Source organism: Mastigoproctus giganteus, chromosome 8 (assembly GCF_048544385.1).
Source record: "Mastigoproctus giganteus isolate SK-2022 chromosome 8, ASM4854438v1, whole genome shotgun sequence".
In the NCBI taxonomy this organism is placed as follows: domain Eukaryota; kingdom Metazoa; phylum Arthropoda; class Arachnida; order Uropygi; family Thelyphonidae; genus Mastigoproctus; species Mastigoproctus giganteus.
The window spans coordinates 223,049,045-223,072,116 of NC_143582.1; the positions used below are offsets into that span (position 1 = coordinate 223,049,045).

The 23,072-nt window shown below is 36.1% G+C and overlaps 1 protein-coding gene across 1 annotated transcript in view; it reads left to right on the forward strand.

Moving 5' to 3' along the window:
- LOC150082363 (multidrug resistance-associated protein 1-like) overlaps positions 1 to 23,072 on the forward strand; it is a 266,340-nt gene that overhangs the window by 81,079 nt on the left and 162,189 nt on the right. Inside the window, exons 10-13 of the mRNA XM_090379234.1 lie at positions 5,446 to 5,700; positions 14,172 to 14,375; positions 15,426 to 15,572; positions 15,822 to 15,906. Of these exons, the coding sequence (XP_090235360.1) occupies positions 5,446 to 5,700; positions 14,172 to 14,375; positions 15,426 to 15,572; positions 15,822 to 15,906 (691 nt within the window). The remainder of the gene's footprint in view (positions 1 to 5,445; positions 5,701 to 14,171; positions 14,376 to 15,425; positions 15,573 to 15,821; positions 15,907 to 23,072) is intronic.

Consider the following 23,072-nt stretch of genomic DNA (forward strand, 5'->3'; position numbering starts at 1 on the left):
GATGGACCGTATTCAGCGGGATTGAACCCCGGTCTACTCAAAGAGCGTGTGCTACTGCACTCCCGCTCCTGCCCACTCGGCTACGGAGGCCGTCTTCCTCCTGAGTGATAATTCTGTCAAAGAAAGGGCTACAGAGTAACAGAGAGCAATAGTGCAAAGCAGCTTATTGAACTACTACTACTACATATAACTTACAAGAAAAAGATAAATAATATCTGAAGTTGAACTGTAAGGAAAAATGTTGAATACTCAGCAGACGTACACTCCTGCAGACTAGTAGCTTTCTGAAGAGAATAGTTTAATGGCTGACAAGACAATCTTCTTTCTTTTTTTTTATTTTCATTTCATGCTGCTGAATTATTACTGTGATATTTCACTTTTTAGACCTGCTTACTTTGATATTTTGTAGTCAGGTATCTTTTCTCCAATGTTGAGAATTATTAAATTGTCCTTTCCATGAATATTCTACGTGCTCTTTAGCATTAGCCAGTAGCACATGATGCAAGAAAGCAAGCTTATATCGCATCAGCCAAAAAAAACCCCAAAAAACCCTTATTCCATCCCCTCGCTCCAAATGTTTGTTAAGTTCTGCCTTGAATCTATTTAAGCTATCAACTTCTACAACGCCAGATGGAAGTTTGTTCCAGCAATCAATCAATCACCCACTGGCTAAAGGCAAACTTCTGCACATCTATCCTATAACCGTCTTTCCTCAATTTGAATTTATGCCCTCTCAGGTGATTATTCTAAGCAAGAGGAAGAATCCCATCAGCATTGAGCATGCTCAAACCATTCAAGGCTTTATACACTTCAATCAGATCACCTCGCAGGTGCCTGGTATCCAGACACTTAATTTGCAAAACGTAAGCCTTTCTTCGTGAGAGCAACCCTTTGTTCTGTTCAATAATCTTATTGCCCTTCTCTGTACTCATTCCAACAGCTCTACATCCTTCTTAAAATGAGGCCTCCAGACCTGTATACACTACCCAAGGTGTGGCCTGACCATTTCCTTATACAAAGGGATAATCACCTCCTTATCCCTGCTAGAAAAATACCCGTATATCATAGACAAGACACCAGGAACTACTCTTGCAGGCCATCTGCACTGCTCAGTAAACTTCATATCTGCCTGCATAATTACCCCCGGCGCCTCCATAGCCAGGTGGGAAGGAGCAGCAGTGCGTAGCACAGGCTTCTTGATTAGACCGGGGTTCGAGCCCCTCACCACCAAATACGGAGGATGCGGAAAGGTCAGGGAATGACCACCGCATATCCCGGAGCAATATGGCCCTAGTTGCTAATGCTCCTAAAAACCAAATAACAAACAAACAATAATTACCCCCAGGTCCTTTTTGTTCTCTACTACTGTCAATGTAGTACCACAGAGTTGATACATTACTCTGGGGTTACTGCTTCCCATATGTAGTACTTTACATTTGTCAATGTTAAACTTCATTTGCCACCTCTCAGCCCATCTGCTCAACTTTTCTAGATCCTGTTGCAGCAGCGTACTGTCATTAGTGTCCTTAACCCTGCCAACCTTTGCATCGTCTGCAAACTTGGACATTAAGCTTGATATACCATCATCAATATCATTTAACAAAACCATGCTGTGTCTGAGCTATAACTGAAGTCTTGTCTAGATGATCCTGCAGTCCTTCTTTAACCAATGCCTCCATTAATTTTCCCCGAACAGAAGTTAAACTAACAATTCTATAATTACTTGTGTCGCCCTTTGATCCTCCTCTGTGAATTGGGGTCACATTTGCACATCTCCAGTACATGGGTAACTCCCCTGAGTCCAATAAAGCTCTCATAGTTATGGCTAAGGGTTTGCTTACTTCCTTTGCTGCCTCCTTTAATATAACTGGTTAGATCCCATCCACCCCGGGTGCCTTTTTTATGTTTATCTTCAACAATTTCTCCTCCACTTCCTCTCAGTTATTACAAAATCGTCTGGCTCACTGCCAGAGTTTAACTCACCTCTGGCATACCCATCCTGAATAACTCATGTGTGAATGTAGTTGCAAAATACTCATTTAGTTTTTTAGCCACTTGAGCAGGATCATCAACAGTTGAACCATCAATATCCAGTGGACCAATGTGATTCATCCCTTTCCTTCTAGAGTTTACATAGTTAGAGAACTCTTTGTTGTTTTTCTTTGCATCCTTTGCAAAGATATCTCATAATCTGCCTTTGCCTGCCTAATCTCCTTTGTGACTTGGTTACAGACCAGCTTATATCTATCATAGGCTTCCATGTTACCCATTAATTTATATGTATCCCATGCATTTTTCTTCTCTGCCACAGGTCTCATTTGTTCATCTCACATCCATTTAGGCCTAAACCTTGAACAATATTTCTTGGTTGGTATGTAAAACCTATAGCTTCCAAGATAAATTCTTTGAATGCTTCCCATTAATACTGTCTCTGACCATCGTAGTCGCCTTTACGAAAGCAAAAACCCTTCCCTTTACCCCTGATGGTAGTTACCACCTCTTTGAGTAAATCCCACTTTAGCACATTGTGATCACTGCTACCTAGTGGTTCCTTTATCTGCAGATTCTTAATGCACGAAGAATCACTACTGGTAATTAGATCAAGAGTATTACTTCCTCTATTTGCCTCCTGAACATGCTGATGTAGAAAACAATCATCCAATAAATCCACAAAAGCCTTGCTAGTGTGTGAGTGACCAACCCACAAATTCCAGTCAATATCTGGGAAATTAAAATCTCCCGTTATAAGACTCTGATTTACTGGCCCACTCTATTTCCCTATACAGTTTCTTATTATACTCTTTTAGATCTTCATAATCTCTCTTTCAGATCTTCATAGTCTTTTCTGTGACTTCTAAATTTATTCCTTTAGTTTTTGAAATATTTTTGGCTTTTTGCACTTCTACATTTAAAATTTTATTATATAATTTTTTTCTATACCGGTAGCCCTCGGTTTGCGCTGGTCCGATTTGCACTGGTCCGATTTGCGCTGGTCTGATTTGCACTGGTCCGATTTGTGCTGGTTCACAATAGCGCTGATCACTAACCACAACGCCATTTTTATTTATTTATTTTTGCAAAAATTTTTTTTTTTTTTTTTGTTGAAATTTTTTTATAAATTGAAAGTTGAAAATCGTTAGACAAAATTTATCGTCATCATACTGTGCTATCCACTGTTCACGTGATTTAGGGCAATCTGAGGCAATCAGCAATTAGCACATCCGTATCAGAGACGAGAAAGATTCCTGCCCTCAAAGTAACTACTCGTGGATGCGGGTAGTAAAGGTCCATGCGGTGAACCATTCAGTTGGTTGTTATTTATGCTGTTTACACGTGTTGGAAATTTATTACGCTGGCATTTTTTATTAATTGTGCTATTAATAAATTAAATAAAAATAATAGTGATATCCATGTGCAGTTATTGCCAATCGTGTTATAAAATTTTTGATTTAATAGAATAAAGAAAGCCATGTCTGGTAAAAGAAGTTCATTGTATCCTAGTGCAATATTCGGAGGATGAAATCTGGTGAAAGCCACCCTAATATATGTAGGACTATGAATATGCCTCCATCGACTATTACTACAATTATGAAGAATGTTAATAAAATAAAACAATCGATGCAAAGTGGTAGGTAAAATATTTGGTGCCCGGAACCTAACCCTGTGATTTCCCATCGACTTCGTTATATAAAGGATTCCATTTGCGCCTGTCTCCCCAGGAACCTAACCCCGACGTAAATCGAGGGGCCACCTGTACTTCTAAGAATATTTATTATAGGGAATGAAAATGTGGTTTAAAGCTGGATTGCAATGTAGGAAACACTTGAACCAGAAAATAAACAAAAAAATAAACTGAAAATTAATTAACAGCATATAGCTATTAATTAACAGCTATAACTCTGTTAACAGTACTAATTAATTTGCTGTATTTATTATGGTTGAAGTGTTTCCCTTAGTTTTTTTCTGGTTTATATTATTTCCATCCATATAGTTATTGATTGCAGTGGATCCCCCGCTTTACGATTGGTTCACTATACGATCAAATCACTTTATGATGGACTTTCCATAGTAAAATACTGTTCACTATAAGATATGTGGTCAGCGCCAGTTGTTGTGATCAGGTTTGCAAATTGAATTTTAATTCTAATAAACAAAAATGGTAGGAATATTATCCACAGGCTATATAAGTAAAGATCACAAATTTACACTTTATTACATTACCAATTAACAAAATTAGATTATACTTGAAAATTGGAAGAATATTGTCCACAGGTTAGCAAAATAAAAACGAAATTACTCTTATGTACATAGCTTAATTAATACTGTAATATGTACATACTAATTAATATTTCTGTTCACTGACTTTTGGGTTGTATAATTTAAAACACTTAAAAACATCAGCAATCAATAACAAAAACATGGCACACACAGATTACAACTAACATGATAAGTGCAAGTGAGATACGGAGTAAGAAGTTTACAAAGATTAAAAAGTAGGAATGAAGAGACGATTCTGAAAATTTATTTATGTTTTTATATGATTGAAGGTTTCAGTGAAGGAGAAATACATTTCGCCATAATAATGTAAAAACCTGCAGAATTCCAGCTATCAGTATTATCACAAATCCAATAAGATCGAGTTTATTACCTGTTCATAATGGATTGCACTAACAGAAAAACTCAATAAACCGGAAACTGCAAATTGTTTTTATTGTTTTATGGTAGTGACCTCCAGAAATGTGCTTTAGAAAAATATCACAAAGGTGTTCAAAATTGATTCTTGTGACTGAACATATGATAATGATGAAAGTGTAATGCATTTTAATGATTTGAATTGGTTTTTTGAAATTAAAGTGGCTGATTCCACTAACCAGTAATCATGTTAACCGGTGCCTGCTTATTTCACTTTATGATTTGATGGGCTTACGATTGTCTCCGACTGGACTGGTCCTTCCTCTCAGCCAATAGCAGCATTTGTAAATGTGTTGGCCCCGTGTTTTGTTTTTGCATCCTTTAGTTGAAGTGTTGTGCTTTAATCAATATATTAGTTATAATCAAATTTTTTAATCAATGTGTACAATTTCCATTATAAAAATCACCTTTTAGAGAGATAAATAGCTTAGTTATATAGTGAAAATTTGAACTTTCGAGATCTTGGAAGGAATTACCAAAAAATATGTATTATTGGGTTCACATTATGATATTTTCATGATACGAGGGTGTCTCTGAAATGGATTAATATCATAAAGTGGGAATCCACTGTATACTCTTTCTTTTTTTAATAATATGCTTTTGTGTGTGTGTGTGTGCACTCATCCACAAAAGCCTTTTTTTTTTTTTTTATATATATAATAGTTTTAAAATTTAATCCATAAAACCTATAGTTTGCAATAGTAAAGTTCTTTCTGTTTTTACATTTGAAGTCAAATTCTGCTTATTTTTCAGTCTTTAGTGCTGTCTAGTTCTGGGAGACAAGAGTTTACTGTAGGTGAAATTGTAAATTTGATGTCTGTGGATACTCAGCGTGTGATGGATTATGTTCAGCTAGTAAATTTCCTTTGGGCAGCTCCACTGATAATTGGTATTTCTCTGTACTTACTCTGGCAGCAGCTTGGAATTTCCACTTTAGGCGGATTAGCTATTATGATTCTCTTGATACCCTTAAATGCATTTATTACTGCAAAGATGAGAAGCATTCAGGTAAAATTATTGCTCCTAAATTATGACATTTTCTATTTAGTTATCAGTCTAATAGTTAAGATGTTTACAGACTATATTATAAGCTTTCTTTTCCATTATGAGCAAATTTTAACCCACAAGAAAGTACATTAAAAAAAAAAATCACAGTAAGCAGAAGGTATATAGGTGAACAGATTTCAGCAATCAGGTTTTAGCATTAGTAGTATCAGAATGATACAAGGAAACAAGCCTTTATAGTAATTTGAATTTATTCAAACTGCCACTTCCACAACACCTGATAAAAGTTTGTTCCAATAATCAGTTACTCTTTGAAACAAAATTACTTTCAGAATCTGTGAAAATTTGCTGGAAGCAAAATTTTGTATATTCCTGTAATCATCATTTTATAATTTTACATTTTACGATATCCAAAAAGAGTAAGGATACCATCAGCATTCAGTTTTCTCAATCCATTTAAAGCATTAAACACTTTATTTGAATCTCCTTGCAAGTGCATAGTTTTCAGATTCTGAAATTTACAGATCTGGTCTTTCTTGATGAAAGCACAAAAGGGTACTCTTAACTAGTCTTGTTGCCCTTCTCTGTACTCATTGCAACAGATCTACATCTTTCCTAAGAGAGATTATCCCATTGCTTTCTTCTATCATCAATCACTTTATTAACGTTTGTATTATCTGCATACTCAGGCATTAAGCTTGATATATATATATATATATATATATATATATATTTTTTTTTTATCAGTATTGTTTTTAAATATTAAAACCATTAGGGGTCCAGCACAAAAGCCTGATGTACCCCCTAATAACATTAACCCATGAAAAATAGTGGCCATTAATAACCACTCTTCCTCCTGCCATGCAACCATCCTTTATTACACTATTCGAATTTTTGTAGCAGTTGTTCATGTGGAACAGTATCAAAAGCTATACTGAAATCTTTCTTGGAATAAATGTCAAGAAATAGTTGAAAATGTGGAACTTAAATTTTTCCTAGGTGCATACAAAATATCTCTAATTCAAAGTCTGTATGCTGAGGTTTATGAACCCCACTTAGTATCTGGATCTTGTTCGTACGCAAAATTATCCCACTTTTCTAAGATCTTAACTGATGGTTCAAAGTCTGGCAATAAAGTGGATGCAGCTTTTGTCTTTCCTAATACAACTGTTTCTGTTTTACTTCTGGTGAATGCAGCAGTTATACTGCTGCATTCGCCATAAATATATATACTAATACTATAACGTTATACAGGTAGTTCTTGACTTTACGAGTTAATTCGTTTCTAGCACGTGCTTGTAAAGTGGGAATTTATTTCCCTTAGACGTAAGGTTAAAAATAGGGGTTACGTTCTCAACAATGAAATTAGTTAGCTGATTAGTTTATGTTTAAACAATGATTGATTTATCCAAAGAAATTAAAACATAGCCTGTAAAATCAAGCAAATTATAATAAAGAAATTATTTATGGCTTACAAATTTTAAAGAATGTTTATCTTCATAATCGACTAAATGCACACTCGTTGATCATTTATAATCAGCTCAGTACTCATTGGTCTGCTGCACAAGGAGCCGTCTTCTTCAGAAATGCTTCAAGAGGCGTTTGTTTCCAAGATAGTCTTGTATTTTCTTTATAAATTTCAATAGATGCATAAGCATTTTTTAATGGAACGCACAAATTGCAACTAACATGATTTGCGTGGAGTAAAAAGTTTACGAAACTTAAAAAAAAAAAAAGGAATGAAGAGATGATTCTGAAAATTTATTTATGTTTTTTATACGATTGAAGATTTCAATAAAGGGGAAACACATTTCACCAAAATAACGTAAAAACCACACAATTCCAGCTATCGGTATTTACACAAATGCAATAAGATCAAGTTTACTACCCGTTTATAATTACTTGCACTAACAGAAAAATCCAATAAACTGGAAAGTGCAAATTGTTTTTATTGTTTTGTGGTCATGACTTTCAGAAATGTGCTTTAGAAAAATATCACGATGGCGTTTAAAATTGATTCTTATAATGGAACATATGGATGAAAGGGTAGCACATTTTAATAATTTGAGTTGGTAACTAATACAATTTACAAACCACGCTCACGACCTTTTATATGGCCTTATGGACAAGCTCGTGACCTTAAAAATGATATTTTAGAGAGATAAATAGCTTAGTTATACAGCCAACATTTCAACTTCCGAGATCTTGAAATGAATTACCAAAAAACAATGTGTTATTGAGTTCACATTACGATATTTTAACGATATAATGTCTCTGGAACAGATTAATGTCATAAAGCTGTGTACGCTTTATTGTATAGCTACCCACGTGGTTTGAAATGCGTTATTTATGAATGTTTAACATTCTTTTGAAATTAATGTTCATATTTTCAATTTTGTTGACACTTGATACTTGGGAGAAAAAAACTTGTAAACCCAAGAACTTGTAAAGCGAGAACTGCCTGTAATATATAACGTTAATAATATATATTAATATATATAATATATATTCTGATTCAAAGAATGCTCTCTTTGTTTTGAAAAAAAAACACCTCCTCACCTTGCAATCCTTTCTTAAAACTACTAAGACAGCAAATTAGGAAATGGGAAGCATTCAAAGAATTAATCTTTGAAGATACTAGGCTTTATATACAAACTAAGAAATATTGTTCAAGGTTTAGGCCTTGCCAAATCTTTGCCAAAGGATGCAAAGAAAAACAGCAAAGCGTTCTTTACCTATGTAAACTCTAGAAGGAAGGGGATGAATCAAATTGGTCCACTGGAAATCGTTTGTTCAACTGTTGATGATCCTGCTCAGGTGGCTAACAAACTAAATGAATATCTTGCATCTACATTCACACATGAGGAGTTATTCAGGGAGGGGAATGCCAGAGGTGAACTAAACTCTGGCAATGAGTTAGATGATTTTGTAATAACTGAGATGAAAGTGCAGGAAAAATTGTTGAAGATAAACATAAGAAAGGCACCTGGGGTGGAATGGATCTATCCAGTTATATTAAAGGAGGCAGCAAAGGAAGTAAGCAAACCCTTAGCCATAATTATGAGAGCTTCCTTGGACTCAGGGGAGGTACCCATGTACTGGAGATGTGAAATGTGATCCCAATTCACAAAGAAGGGTCAAAGGGCGACACAAGTAATTGCATTCCTCCTAGTTTAACTTCTGTTCCGGGGAAATTAATGGAGACACTGGTTAAAGAAGCACTGCAGGATCATCTAGACAAGACTTCAGTTATAGCTCGGACACAGCATGGGTTTGTTAAGGGAAAGTCTTGTCTGACCAATTTGATTGGATACTATGATGTGGTCACAAAGGAAATGGATGCAGGGGATAACTTTGATATGATATATTCGGATCTTAGAAAGGCTTTTGATACTGTTGCACATGGAAGACTGGTGCACAAATTGGAGCAGTGCAGCATTGGTGGAAAATTGCTGCTATGGATATAGGGATGGTTGAGTGGGAGAAGACAGAGAGTGGTAATCAATGGACACTGCTCATCATGGACTAATGTTATTAGTGGAGTCTCTCAGGGTTCAGTGTTGGGTCCATTGTTGTTTTCTGTATTTATAAATGATATTGATGATGGTATATCAAGCTTAACGTCCAAGTTTGCAGATGATACAAAGGTTGGCAGGGTTGTTAAGGACACTACTGACGCTATGCAGCTGCAACGGGATCTGGAAAGGTTGAGCAGATGGGCTGAGAGGTGGCAAATGAAGTTTAACATTGACAAATGTAAAGTACTACATATAAGTACTACAGAGCAACGTATCAACTCTGTGGTACTACACTGACAGTGGTTAGAGAATGAAAAGGACCTGGGGGTAATTGTGCAGGCAGATATGAAGTTCTCTGAGTAGTGCAGATGGGCTGCAAGAGTAGCTCATTGTGTCTTATCAATGATATACAAGAATTTTTCTAGTAGGGATAAGGAGGTGATTATTCCCTTGTATACGGCAATGGTCAGGCCACACCTTGAGTACTGTATACAGGTCTGGAGGCCTCATTTCAAGAAGGATATAGAGCTGCTGGAACGCGTACAGAGAAGGGCAACAAGATTAATGAATGGAACAAAGGGTTGCTCTTATGAAGGAAGGCTTAAATTTTGCAAATTACAGTGTCTGGAGACTAGGCACCTGCGAGGTGATCTGATTGAGGTGTATAAAGCCTTGAATGGTTTGAGCATGCTCAATGCTGATGGGATTCTTTCTCTTGCTCAGAATAATCACCTGAGAGGGCATAAATTCAAATTGAGGAAAGACAGATGTAAGATAGATGTGCGGAAGTTTGCCTTTAGCCAGCGGGTAGTTGGTTGGTGGAACAGACTTCATCCTTTGTTATGGAAGTTGATAGCCTAAATAAATTTAAGGCTGAGCTGGACAGGTATTTGGAACGAATGGGGGATGAAATGGCAGCGGGGTTTTTTTTTTTTTTTTTTTTTTGGCTGCTGCTGCATAAGCTTGCTTTCTTGCATCATATGCCTCTACTAACGTTAATGCTAAAGACATTAGCATCAGCAAATTATTGTCTTTTCTATGATCCCAGGTCATGAGTGTGCAAATGCTGCAGCAAAACACTCCTGTGGCATAGCCTGGAGGGATGTTTTACAGCATCATCTGCACACTCTAGTCCCAAAAGGATTCTAGCTGCAATATACAGAGAATATGTATAGAACAATATACACTTCTAGGGAAAAAAGCAATAACAAGCCATTGAAACATGAACAACGGTTATGGTCTTCTAGCTTTTGGAAAAATAGAAAAGAAGTAATCCTAGCCAAAACCTGAACAGGTCATACTCACCTCACTCATCTATTTCCACTCACATAAAATGAACATCTGGAGTGTACACACTGTTTGCAGCCACTAACAGTAAAGTATATACTGATTGAATCTTGTCACTCAGCCACATCATGGGTACTGATGGAAATCTCTGAATTTTTTCCTACCTAAAACAAATTTAAATGTGTGGCAGATTCTAAATTTTCCTTGGCAGAGAAGTTAATCTGCCAAGGGCCAAAAGAAGCAAATATAGATCACGATGTGTTTCCACCTTTGGAGCTGACAAGCTCTCAGTCAGAGACAGAAACTGACCATGACATGTCTCAACCTAAGAGGTTTAAAACAGATTCCTCATACCAAAGATTTTTCTGCATTTCTAGTTTTGCATTCACTTGTAGATCTGCCTCTCAGTAAATTGTCTTCTTTTCTTATCCAGAAATCCTGGAAAGTATTGCAGGATTTCCTAAGACTGTTAACAGATTGCAATCAGGTTGGGGGGCTACTAGTGGAAACTGTAAAACCACAAGCATTCAGAGAAACTCCTACAACTTACACCTTTTGCTGCATTCCAGTGAAAGTATCTCCCCATCCAATGCTAAATACATCTAAGGGTTTTTATGTCTATCTGTGATCTGTTGAATATCACAAAAGAAGGAATAACTCAAGAGCTTCAGGAACAAAATGTTATTAAAATTAAATAAATTATGATTAAAAAAAAAAAAAAAGATAATAAACTTATATCTATGGAATATCATTCTTACCTTTAATACCCCAAACCTACCTTCATCAGTAAATGGTTATCCACTCCATGTTTGTCCCTACATTCCCAATCCTTTGATGTTATAACTGCTAAAAGTATGGCCACTCTCAAATTATATGCAGCAGGAACCAGGTTTGTCCCAACTGTGGGTTCCCCAACATTCAAAGTGATTGTTTGGCAACAGAAATGACCTGCCCCAACTGCTAAGATCATCTTGAGTACTTACTCTAAGACATGTGATAGGTGGAAAACAGAAAAAAAAATTGTAAAATATAAGATTGAAAATGAAGTAAGTTACGAAGAAGCAGGCAAATCAATTGCAATCAGCATGCCCAAATGCATTTATACCAATATTGCATAAAAACATCAAACAGTGGTGGCCACTGTTTGTGGCCACCACACCATCAAACAGTGGTGCCACTCAAACTGATGTTACAATCCCTTCAAATGTATCATTCTCTGACTGGGCTCAGGCTGTCCTCTCTTAACAACAGTTCAGTGTCCCAAATTGAAGCTGTTGCTTCAGTGTGTGACATTGGAGTATTGTTGTGTATCTGATTACTTAGATCGGTTAACACTAGTTTCTCACCAAATCACACCTACTCTTACAAAGACCTTGAAGAACTTTTAATACAGCTACCTTCCCCTCTCTGTCTGTTAGAGAATTTCAGTGGTCACCACTCCTTATGGGAATCCACTAAAAATTGTGGCCAACTTATTGAAACCTTCTGTATAAGCAAAATGTTACCATTCTTAATACTGGCATGCACACTCATGTACAATTGCCAGCTGGACAAACTTTTGCAATCGATTTCTTGATTTGCTCCCTGATGCTGTTTCCAATCATGGAATTGGTTGATTATGGATGATCCCGTAGGCAGTAACCCTTTTCCAATTGTTTTCAGGTTGCTCACTACCCAACCTCCATTAGTCCATCCCTGCAGGAAGTGGAAATTCTCTCAAGCCAGTTGGGTAAAACTTCAGTTGGTTATCACCCTGGATAAGAAAATTATGTGACTGCAGCCCATAGATGAAGTCAGATTATATCACATTATCAAATCCCCTAGTCCAATGGCATTTTAGTTATTGGTGGAATGAAGAATGCACGGAAGTGAAGAAGGAAAAAATTAAACGTTGGAATTTATTTAGTCAAATTTGAACCACAGTTAATCTTATTAACTATAAGAAGCTAGAGGCAAAAGTGCATCTCATTCAAAGACAAACCAAAAAAGGGATCCTGGATTTGGTTTTCATCTACTGTTAAAAAAAAAATAGAAACACTGACACCATATTAATGCGGAGGAAAATTATGCAGCTTTCTGGCAAGTTTCCAACCATCCCTTCTTAAATTATTTCTTGGAATGGGCAAGAACACTCCACTCCTTTGGATATAGCAAATGCCTTGGGCAAACCTTTTGTCCAAGCCCGAGTGGCATGAACTTACTCTCCGGCATTCCAAAAATTTAAACCACTACTGAATAACGATCCATTAATTTTGAACTTCTCTATTCCTTCCATAATACCAGCCTCTTGAATATTCTAAATTTCTACAAGCTATTAGAACAGCATACAACAATGCCACTGGTCCTGATGGAATATATTATATCATGTTACAGCACTTTTATGACAAAAATTTACAATTTTTGCTGGTCTTTTACGATCAGATTTTTCTGGGAAACATTTAGCCCACTTCTTGGCTCCATGCCACTGTTCTGGCCTTTCTTAAGCCTGTAAAAGATCCCACCAGTTCTTATAGTTACAGACCAATCTTCCTTTCCAGTTGCCTCTGTAAAATCCTTGAAAAAATGATCCACAGTTGACCCGTTTGTATCATTGAAAAACACAACACCTAATGAGTAATAGTCAGCATGGCTTTCTCCAAAACAATCCTTCTTAGATATCATGATTAGAGTTGAGTGCAATTAGCAATGCCTTTGTGAAAAATGAACACCTTACTATGGTTTCCGTCAATATGGAGAAGGCATTTGATACTACCTGGTGTCACGGCATTCTTAGTGACCTTCACGCTCTTGGTGTATGAGATAATTATTCATTATGTCATAATGAATAATTGCTTATATTATGTTCCAATATCCATTATGAACCTCCAGAGTTGTTCTTTTTAAATTCATTATCAAAACTTGCTTTCTACGACATTCTTGCAGGAAGGAGTACACAAGGGTCTGTACTGAGTGCTACCCTTTTTTGTCCTTAAAATTGATTCCATTACAAAAGAACTCCCAAATACTGTTGAAGCTTACCTTTATGCCAATGATCTCTCTCTCTCTCTTTCTTGCCATTCTCAGAATATGAGATCTATTGAACAGAAACTGCAGATATCCCTGAATCCCTGCAGAAATCCATTGCTCAGTGCAATCCAGTTGCAATCCATTTTTCAGACAATATAAATTGCATACAGATCCTGAACTTCAGATGTCAAACCTTACCATTTCCGATCACCAACAGGATTAGAATTTTGGGTTTAATCCTTGACAGTAAGTTAAACTTATTTGAGTACTTTAAATCTGTATGTACTACCTGTCTCAAAAAGTTGAACATACTAAGAGTTTTATCTGCTCTCTCTTGGGTAGCAGATCTTGCCTCAGAAATATGGTAATTTATTGTTGGTAATTTTTTTCTAGTAATTTATTCTTTCATTAGTTTTATTAATTTTTGTTATTCATATTTTTTCAATTCCAGTGTATCTAATAATTTGTTTTTATTCAGCAAAGGACAGATGCTTTTTCTTTTATATAGCGTTTATTTACATACAGAGTTGCAGATTCTTCATTTCTAATTTCAGTAAATGTTATTCTTGCTTGATTTTTTATTAATGTGCAGAGCAGTTAACATACAATTTTAGCTTATTATTGTGAAAGGTAATGTTTATTTAACTACTATTTAACTTGCAGTTTGTACTGATGAAAGATAAGGATAAACGAACAAAAATGATGAATGAAATTCTCAATGGAATAAAGGTATTGAAACTGTATGCATGGGAGGAGTCATTTCAGAATGTTATATTTAATATTCGAAAGAAAGAAGTTAACAATTTAATCAAGCAAGCATATCTTTCCTCAGCAATTACCTTTGCTTTTACAGCTGCTCCAGCATTGGTAAGTATTTGTGCATACCTGGGAAAAAGTTGTCTGATCACTGAATAGTAATTTTATTTTATTTTTTAATGTAGTTATTTAGAAATTATTTATGCTATCTTGACCAAAAATGTTTCGACATATTTGTTCTGTAAAGCAGGAAAATTATTATTGTAGCAAATGAGTATTATAATTGAAAAACTTGAGTTGATAGTCAACAGTCATAGGTTTGATTGTGGTACTTGGACTGTATTTACTAGTGCAGTATTGAAAATGAGTACCTAGAGCTTATCTTAAAATCTTGAAGGTAGTTGAAGCTCAAAATTAACCATTTCAATATTTACAAGAAATAGTGCTTCTTCAGTTTTGCTGGTCATAATTAGGTGATCCTCTAATTTGATTTTAAACATTATTTATTATTCCATGTTAAATTAGTTTTTTTTTTTTCCTTATATTGACAAATTGAAAATTAATATAGGGCAAATTACTGCTTATTTATTTTTAACATATCTTTTAATAAAATATTGGATCAAAATATACTAATCTGTGTTTAGTATTAGAAAAGGTCCACTTGGCTGTGATGAGAAGATATTTGAACTGTAAAATATTTAAATTTTTTGAAACGTGCAAGTTAGTGCAAATGCATCATTTCTGCACATAGCCAACTACTAAGTAACTAGGAATTGGCATCATTTAAGTATATCTCATATTGTGAATACCCTCACAATGACTAGATCGTAGATATAGCTTAGCTTAATTTTCAGCACTCACCAGAGGTGAGTGCTGAAAATTAAGCTAAGCTATATCTACGATCTAGTCATTACATCACAACACATGAGGACTCCTTAAAATATCATCCTCACAATGACTTACCATGATATTGCACTACCTCGAATAAGTAACTCTTCACCAATGGAGAAGACTACTGTTACTTATTCTCAGCTGTATATCTCAACACAACTCATCTGCCTGCTGATTTGCATGTGCTTCTAATCATTATGCAATTTCAATGTCACAGTGTGTGTATTACAGTGAATATTATGTGTTTATTTTTATTGGTTTCATTTTTAGGTAGCCCTTGCAAGTTTTGGCATGTTTATACTCTTAGATCCCAATAACATTCTGGATGCTAATCGTGCTTTTGTCTCTCTGTCACTTTTCAACATTCTCAGAGTTCCAATGGGTTTCTTGCCAGTGTTGATTACATTTTCTGCAATGGTAAGTTCTGAGACAGTTTTATTTACAGGATGATGATAAAGATAGGGTGCACATTTGATAATCTTTATTAGCTAATCCACACTGTTACTCTTAACAAATTATGAATATTATTTCTATTTTGCATTACAAAATTCCCTTATAGTAATATTTTAAGTGATAGTAAACAAGAAAAAAAAAACTCCTTTATCAATAAACATTTTTAAGATGACAAATTTTAAAATAAATAATGCATATGATACCCTTGTTTAGTTTTTAGTGTCTGTAAGACGTATCAATAAGTATCTACAGGGTGATGAAATAAATCTGGAGATGATTGGCCATGATAAAAATAAAGGTGAGTAATTATTTCCTTCTTGTGCAATTAGTGTCAAGTTGATAAGCTATACATTATAAAATATTGTTCTTCTCCTTCTGATGTTATTTATATATGATATTGGAATAGTACGATATAATTTAAATATATATCTAATTTTTGTAGCTTGTTATTTTTTTTAATTAATATAATAACCAGCTGAAATTAATCTAGAATTTGTAGATTCTTGTCATCACTAATTTCATGATTTGTTTCTAATAAGACAAAATGTGAGATCTTAATTTCCCTTTTTTTTCCTTAACTTCACTTATTAAGAAATCATTTTCTTTCTCTCCTTTTATTTGTCTTAATTTCAAAAAACTCAACCTCAAATAATATATCTGAACAGAAAAAAAATATATATAAATTGCACATTCTCTTGACTCATGTTGTTTTTTTTGTCTTTGTAATTAATTATGGCACACTTCCACTAATACATGCTCTTCTTATTTTATATATATTTTTATTTATTTATTTATTTTTTTTGAAAGTTGACTGGTTTTTTTTTTCCATCTCCCTCCATTAGATTTGTATCTTTATTCATAGTTGGAATACAAGTATTTACTCTATGATTCTAAAATATCCTTCTTTTCTTTTAACATTGCCCTTATCCTTTTTGATTGCATTAATAAAAATTTTCCCCTCCTTTCTGAAATTTTCAACTCAATACCAAATTATTTTCTATCACACCTCTGATACATTTTTTTCCATATTTTTCTAAAATCATCAAGATTTTCTTTAGTCTCTTTCAGACATGTCTTAGCTCTCATGCACTTTTTTTATATCCAAGTAAGGATTCATTAGTTCTATTAGGGGAGTTCCATTAGTTCTATATGTTCTATATAGAGGGGGGCAGTTGCCCTCTGAATCACAGCCTTTTAAGATGCACTGTTTGCTTGATGTTTGCGGAGCAATCGGGTACGGGACATGATACTGCCATGGGGGATGTCTTTGTGTGTGCACGATGCAAGGAGCGCAAGGAAATTAGGCGACAACTCAGCGTTGTTATGGGCCTATATGAGACCTTGAAGGACAGGGTGGATGCCCTCGAAGGAAATAAATTGAGGGGCCCATCAAGCTCTCAGCTGCCCACATCAACACCAGAGCTTGCACTTGGTCATCTTGCAACACAGAGGCAGCCCCCAAGGCAGAATGCGCTGGTCCCACAGGAACTAGTAGTTGTTGGTGACTCTATTGTCAGGGAAACGGAGAACATGCTTTGTAAAAAGGATAGGTGGAACAGGACCAGGGTATGTCTGCCAGGGGCAAAGGTTGATGACGTTGCAGAGCGGATATCATCTTTTAAGGGCACAAAAGGTGATATAGTTGTACACGTTGGCACTAATGATATTAAGAGTAGGAGACCGGCAGAATTACTTAACAAGTACAGGTCACTGTTGAAAAAAAGCCATGAATTAGGGTTGAATTTGAAAGTGTCTGCAATTCTGCCCAGACACGATAGGAGGGAGTATATGATGAGAGCCTTGTCGATCAATTCGGCCCTGGAAAGATTGTGCAAAGATCAAGGGGTAGAATTTTTTTCAGCCTGGACTGTACTTGTTAACAGGAGAGATTGCTTCTACAGGGATGGGATACACTTAAATAGAAAGGGGGCAAGAATATTTGCTGATGCTATCGAGGCAGTGTTAGGTGTGTCGGAAAACTGCTAGCTTGGGGGGAGACAAAGACAAATAGATTAACAGTAGCCACTGGCAGAGGTGAAAGAGATTCTTGCACTGCTTCTAATGGAATGAGCAGAAGCCTGAAAAACAATATGCAGGATATTTCAGAGACTGCTGGAAGTCATTGTGGTACAAGTAAACACATGGGTTGTGTTAGGGTAGCTAAGAATAGAAACAGGTGCATGTATACTTGCATGTACACCAATGCTAGGAGTTTAGTAAATAAATTTGATGAATTTGAGGTATTGCTCAAAACATCAAAGGCAGATATTGTTGGGATATCAGAGACGTGGTGTCACACAGATATAAGGGATGCAGAACTGGAATTTGGGGAGTACAATGTCTACAGAAAGGATAGACAGGATAGGAAGGGAGGAGGGGTTATGCTATTAGTTAAAAAACACATAAAATCCAAGGAAGTGAAGCCAGTGGACATCCCGGGACAGGGCAGTGTCAAGTCAGTTTGGTGTGACATAAGCATGGGTAAATCAAAATTGAGAGTAGGAGTGTGCTATAGGCCTGATGACTCTGATGAGTGTAATAAGATACTGTACAGGGAAATAGAATGGGCCAGTAAATCAGAGAGTCTTATAATGGGAGATTTTAATTTCCCAGATATTGACTGGAATTTGTGGGTTGGTCACTCACACACTAGCAAGGCTTTTGTGGATTTATTAGATGATTGTTTTCTACACCAGCATGTTCGGGAGGCAACTAGAGGGAGTAATACTCTTGATCTGATTATCAGTAGTGATTCTTCATGCATTAAGAATCTGCAGATAAAGGAACCACTAGGTGGCAGTGATCACAGTGTGCTGAAGTGGGATTTACTCAAGGAGGTAACTACCATCAGAGGTAAAGGGAAGGGTTATTGCTTCCGTAAAGGTGACTACGATGGACTGAGACAGTATTTAAATTCTATACAGTGGGACCAACTGATGATGTTACCAACAGCAAATTCAAAATGGGAAGCATTCAAGGAACTAATCTTGGAAGCTACCGGGCTTTACGTACCAACCAAGAAATATTGTTCAAGGTTCAGGCCTAAATGGTTGTCAGATGAGCTAATGAGACATATGGCAGAGAAGAAAAATGCATGGGATACATACAAATTAATGGGTGACATGGAAGCCTATGATAGATATAAGTTGGTCTGTAACCAAGTCACAAAGGAGATTAGGCAGGCAAAGGCAGATTATGAGAAATCCTTGGCAAAGGATACAAAGAAAAACAGAAAAGAGTTCTTTACCTATTTAAACTCAAGAAGGAAAGGGATGAATCAGATTGGTCCACTGGATGTTGATGGTTCAACAGTTGAGGATCCTGCTCAGGTGGCTAACAATCTAAACAAGTATTTTGCATCTACATTCACACATGACGAGTTATTCAGGAAGGGGAATGTCGTAGGTGAAGTAAACGTTGGCAGTGAGCTAGATGATTTTCTAATAACTGAGAGGAAAGTGGAGGAGAAATTGTTGAGGATAAACATAAAAAAGGCACCCGGGGTGGATGGGATCTATCCAGTTATATTAAAGGAGGCAGCAAAGGAAGTAAGCAAACCCCTGGCCATAATTATGAGAGCTTCTTTGGACTCAGGGGAGGTACCCATTTGCATTTGCACTGGAGATGTGCAAATGTAACCCCAATTCACAACGGAGGATCAAAGGCTGACACAAGTAATTATAGACCTGTTAGTTTAACTTCGGTTCCAGGAAAATTAATGGAGGCACTGGTTAAAGAAGCACTGCAGAATCATCTGGACAAGAATTCAGTTATAGCTCAGACACAGCATGGTTTTGTTAAGGGCAGGTCTTGTCTGACCAATTTGATTGGATACTATGATGTAGTCTGAAAAGAACTGGATGCAGGGAATAACTTTGATATTATATATTTGGATCTTAGAAAGGCTTTTGATACTGTTGCGCATAGAAGACTGCTGCACAAATTGGAGCAGTGTGGCATTGGAGGCAAATTGCTGCTATGGATAAAGGGATGGTTGAGTGGCAGAAGACAGAGAGTGGTAATCAATGGACACTGCTCAACGTGGACTAATGTTATTAGTGGAGTTCCTCAGGGTTCAGTGTTGGGTCCATTGTTGTTTTTTGTATTTATAAATGATATAGATGATGGTATATCAAGCTTAATGTCCAAGTTTGCAGACGATACAAAGGTTGGCAGGGTTTTTAAGGACACTACTGATGCTATGCTGCTGCAACAGGATCTGGAAAGGTTGAGCAGATGGGCTGAGAGGTGGCAAATGAAGTTTAACATTGACAAATGTAAAGTACTACATATGGGAAACAGTAACCCCAGATCAACGTATCAACTCTGTGGTACTACACTGACAGTGGTAGAGAATGAAAAGGACCTGGGGGTAATTGTGCAGGCAGATATGAAGTTCTCTGAGCAGTGCAGATGAGCTGCAAGAGTAGCTCATGGTGTCTTGTCAATGATATACAGGAATTTTTCTAGCAGGGATAGGGATGTGATTATTCCCTTGTATAAGGCATTGGTCAGGCCACACCTTGAGCTGTATACAGGTCTGGAGGCCTCATTTCAAGAAGGATGTAGAGCTGCTGGAACGAGTACAGAGAAGGGCAACAAGATTAGTGATTGGAACAAAGGGTTGCTCTTACGAAGAAAGGCTTAAGTTTTGCAAATTACAGAGTCTGGAGACTAGGCATCGGCGAGGTGATCTGATAGAGGTGTATAAGGCTTTGAATGGCTTGAGCATGCTCAATGCCGATAGGATTCTTCCTCTTGCTCAGAATAATCACCTGAGAGGGCATAAATTCAAATTGAGGAAGGATGGATGTCGGATAGATGTGTGGAAATTTGCCTTTAGCCAGCGGGCAGTTGGTTTGTGGAATAGACTTCCATCACTTGTTGTTGAAGTTGATAGCCTAAACAAATTTAAGGCTCAGCTGGACAGGTATTTCGAACGAATGGAGGGGTGAAATGGGAGTAGTGGTTGTGCTTTTTTTTTTTTTTTTTTTTTTTGGCTGATGCTGAATAAGCTTGCTTTCTTGCATCACATGCCTCTACTAATGCTAATGCTATTTTTCAGAAATTTCCTATATTTTATTTTCTTTCTTCTAATTGCTTCTTTAACTGCTTAGATCATCATGATATTCTGAATTTCATATCTTTGCATATCTTCTTTTCACATACAGTCAATTTTGCTATAATGCGCATTTTTGCAATGCAAATTTGCTCCAATGCAACTGATATATTAGAAAACAATGTGAGTATAAGGCGATTTTTCACATTGGCTCATGTGTGATTTCATCTATGAATAATGCTAGGTGAACACAAAACTCATCACCAAGCTGAACATGGAGACCTGCACAGCAATACATACAAGTTTACAAAGCTTAAAAAATGTCAAATGTGTGAGAGCTATATTTCCCATTTGCTGTAGTTGTATTAGTCGGAGACACACTGTTGTCATTCGCTGTATTCACAAGATAACAGGTGATATTGTAGGCTGACTGATGTTTTCATGAGCTCATATTTTTCTGTTCGAACAGAAATTTTGTGAGGCATGATAGCATGAGCAGAGGAGCACATTTCTGGAGGTCACTATCATAAAACGATAAAAATAATTTGCAGTTCCCTGTTTATTGGGCTTTTCAGTTAGTGCAATCTAATTAAAAATGGGTAGTAAACTCAATCTTACTGCATTTGCAATAATATGGATAGTTGGAATTCTGTGGGTTTTTACATTATTATGGTGAAATGTGTTTCCTCTTCTATGAAATCTTCAATCATATAAAAAACATAAATCAATTTTCATTATCTTCTCTTCAATCTTATTTTTTAAGCTTTGAAAAATTTGTGCATTCTGCATTCATCATTATTGATTGCTTATCTTTTTTACCGTTTTAAATTTTACAATAAAAAAAAAAAAGAAAGTGTCAGTGAACAGAAATATCAATAAAACTTCATATCTTGTCAATTTAAAGTGCTATATTTACTGTAATATTTATTTATTTATTAGAAATTTAAGATGTTTAAACCTGTGTTACCAATTTTATTGGGTTTCTAACTTTTTTCAGTGATTTACTTACCAGACTGAACATTATTTTTTTTTTGAGTGCTCTGCTGCCATCCCTATTTTTGCCATAAGCTCTGTTGTTTTTAATGTGCAAAATACCATCACACGGAGATTTTTAGGAACACATGTACTATGTTATAGCAGAACTGACTGTACTTCTTTTGCAGCTTCTGCTATAGTTTACTTAAATCTTGTTCTTCATCTTCATCTTTTGTTCTTCATCTAAAGTCATGTTTTCATTTTAACATTTTTTATATCTGTTATTATTGGTACTAATTGCCATTTTTTTTAAATTTTTTCAATACAAGGTGATGATTACTTTTAATTTCACATTCTCACCATTGTATGAGTTGTAATGTTCAGAGACACTTCTGTTTTGAAATTGCAATCACATGTTTGATGAATCATCCTGACAGTACTACGTGAATTGCTCATTTATCTGTCATCAATGTTGTGATCAAAAAATTCAGTAACTTACTTTTTATCTTGAAACTGCAGCTTCGTAGTGAGTTGCAGTTGTTGCAACATGTTTGGTGACTCATCCTGATAGCCATGTGAATTACTTGTTTGTCTGCAGTCAGTCTGAATAATGAATATTGAATAAAAGGTACTTTGTGTTTTGTTTCATTTAAAATGTGTAATTTTTACTGAGCAGTGCATCTATATCAGTTTTGTTTCGTATTAGGAAAAGTGCAGTAGAAACCTAAGCAGTGCAGACAGTCTGCAAGAGTAGCTCATCTTGTCAATAATATACAGGAATTTTTCTAGCAAGGATAAGAAGGTGATTATCCCCTTGTATAAGGCAATGGTCAGGCCACACCTTGAGTACTGTACACAGGTCTGGAGGCCTCATTTTAAGAAGGATGTAGAGCTGTTGGAACGAGTACAGAGAAGGGCAACAAGATTAGTGAATGGAACAAAGGGTTGCTCTTATAAAGAAAGGCTTAAGTTTTGCAAATTACAGTGTCTGGAGACTAGGCACCTGAGAGATGATCTAATTGAGATGTGTATAAAGCCTTAAATGGTTTGAGCATGCTCAATAATTGCCTGATAGGGCATAAATTCAAATTGAAGAAAGACAGTTGTAGGATAAATGTGCAGAAGTTTGCCTTTAGCCAACGTGTGGTTGATTGCTGGAACAAACTTCCATCTGTCGTTGTAGAAGTTGATAGCTTAAATAGATTCAAGGCAGAACTCAACTAACATTTGGAGCGAGTGGATGGGCGAAATTAGAAGTTTTTTTTTTTTTTTTGGCTGATGCTATATAAGCTTGCTCTCTTGCATCATGTGCCTTTACTAATGCTAAATGTTAAAAACCACTTTCGGAGAAGTTGCTGTGTGTTGTTTGAAGGCATTTCAGTGGTTTGCGAAGTTTAAAGCGGACTATATATCCATCAAAGATGTTCCTT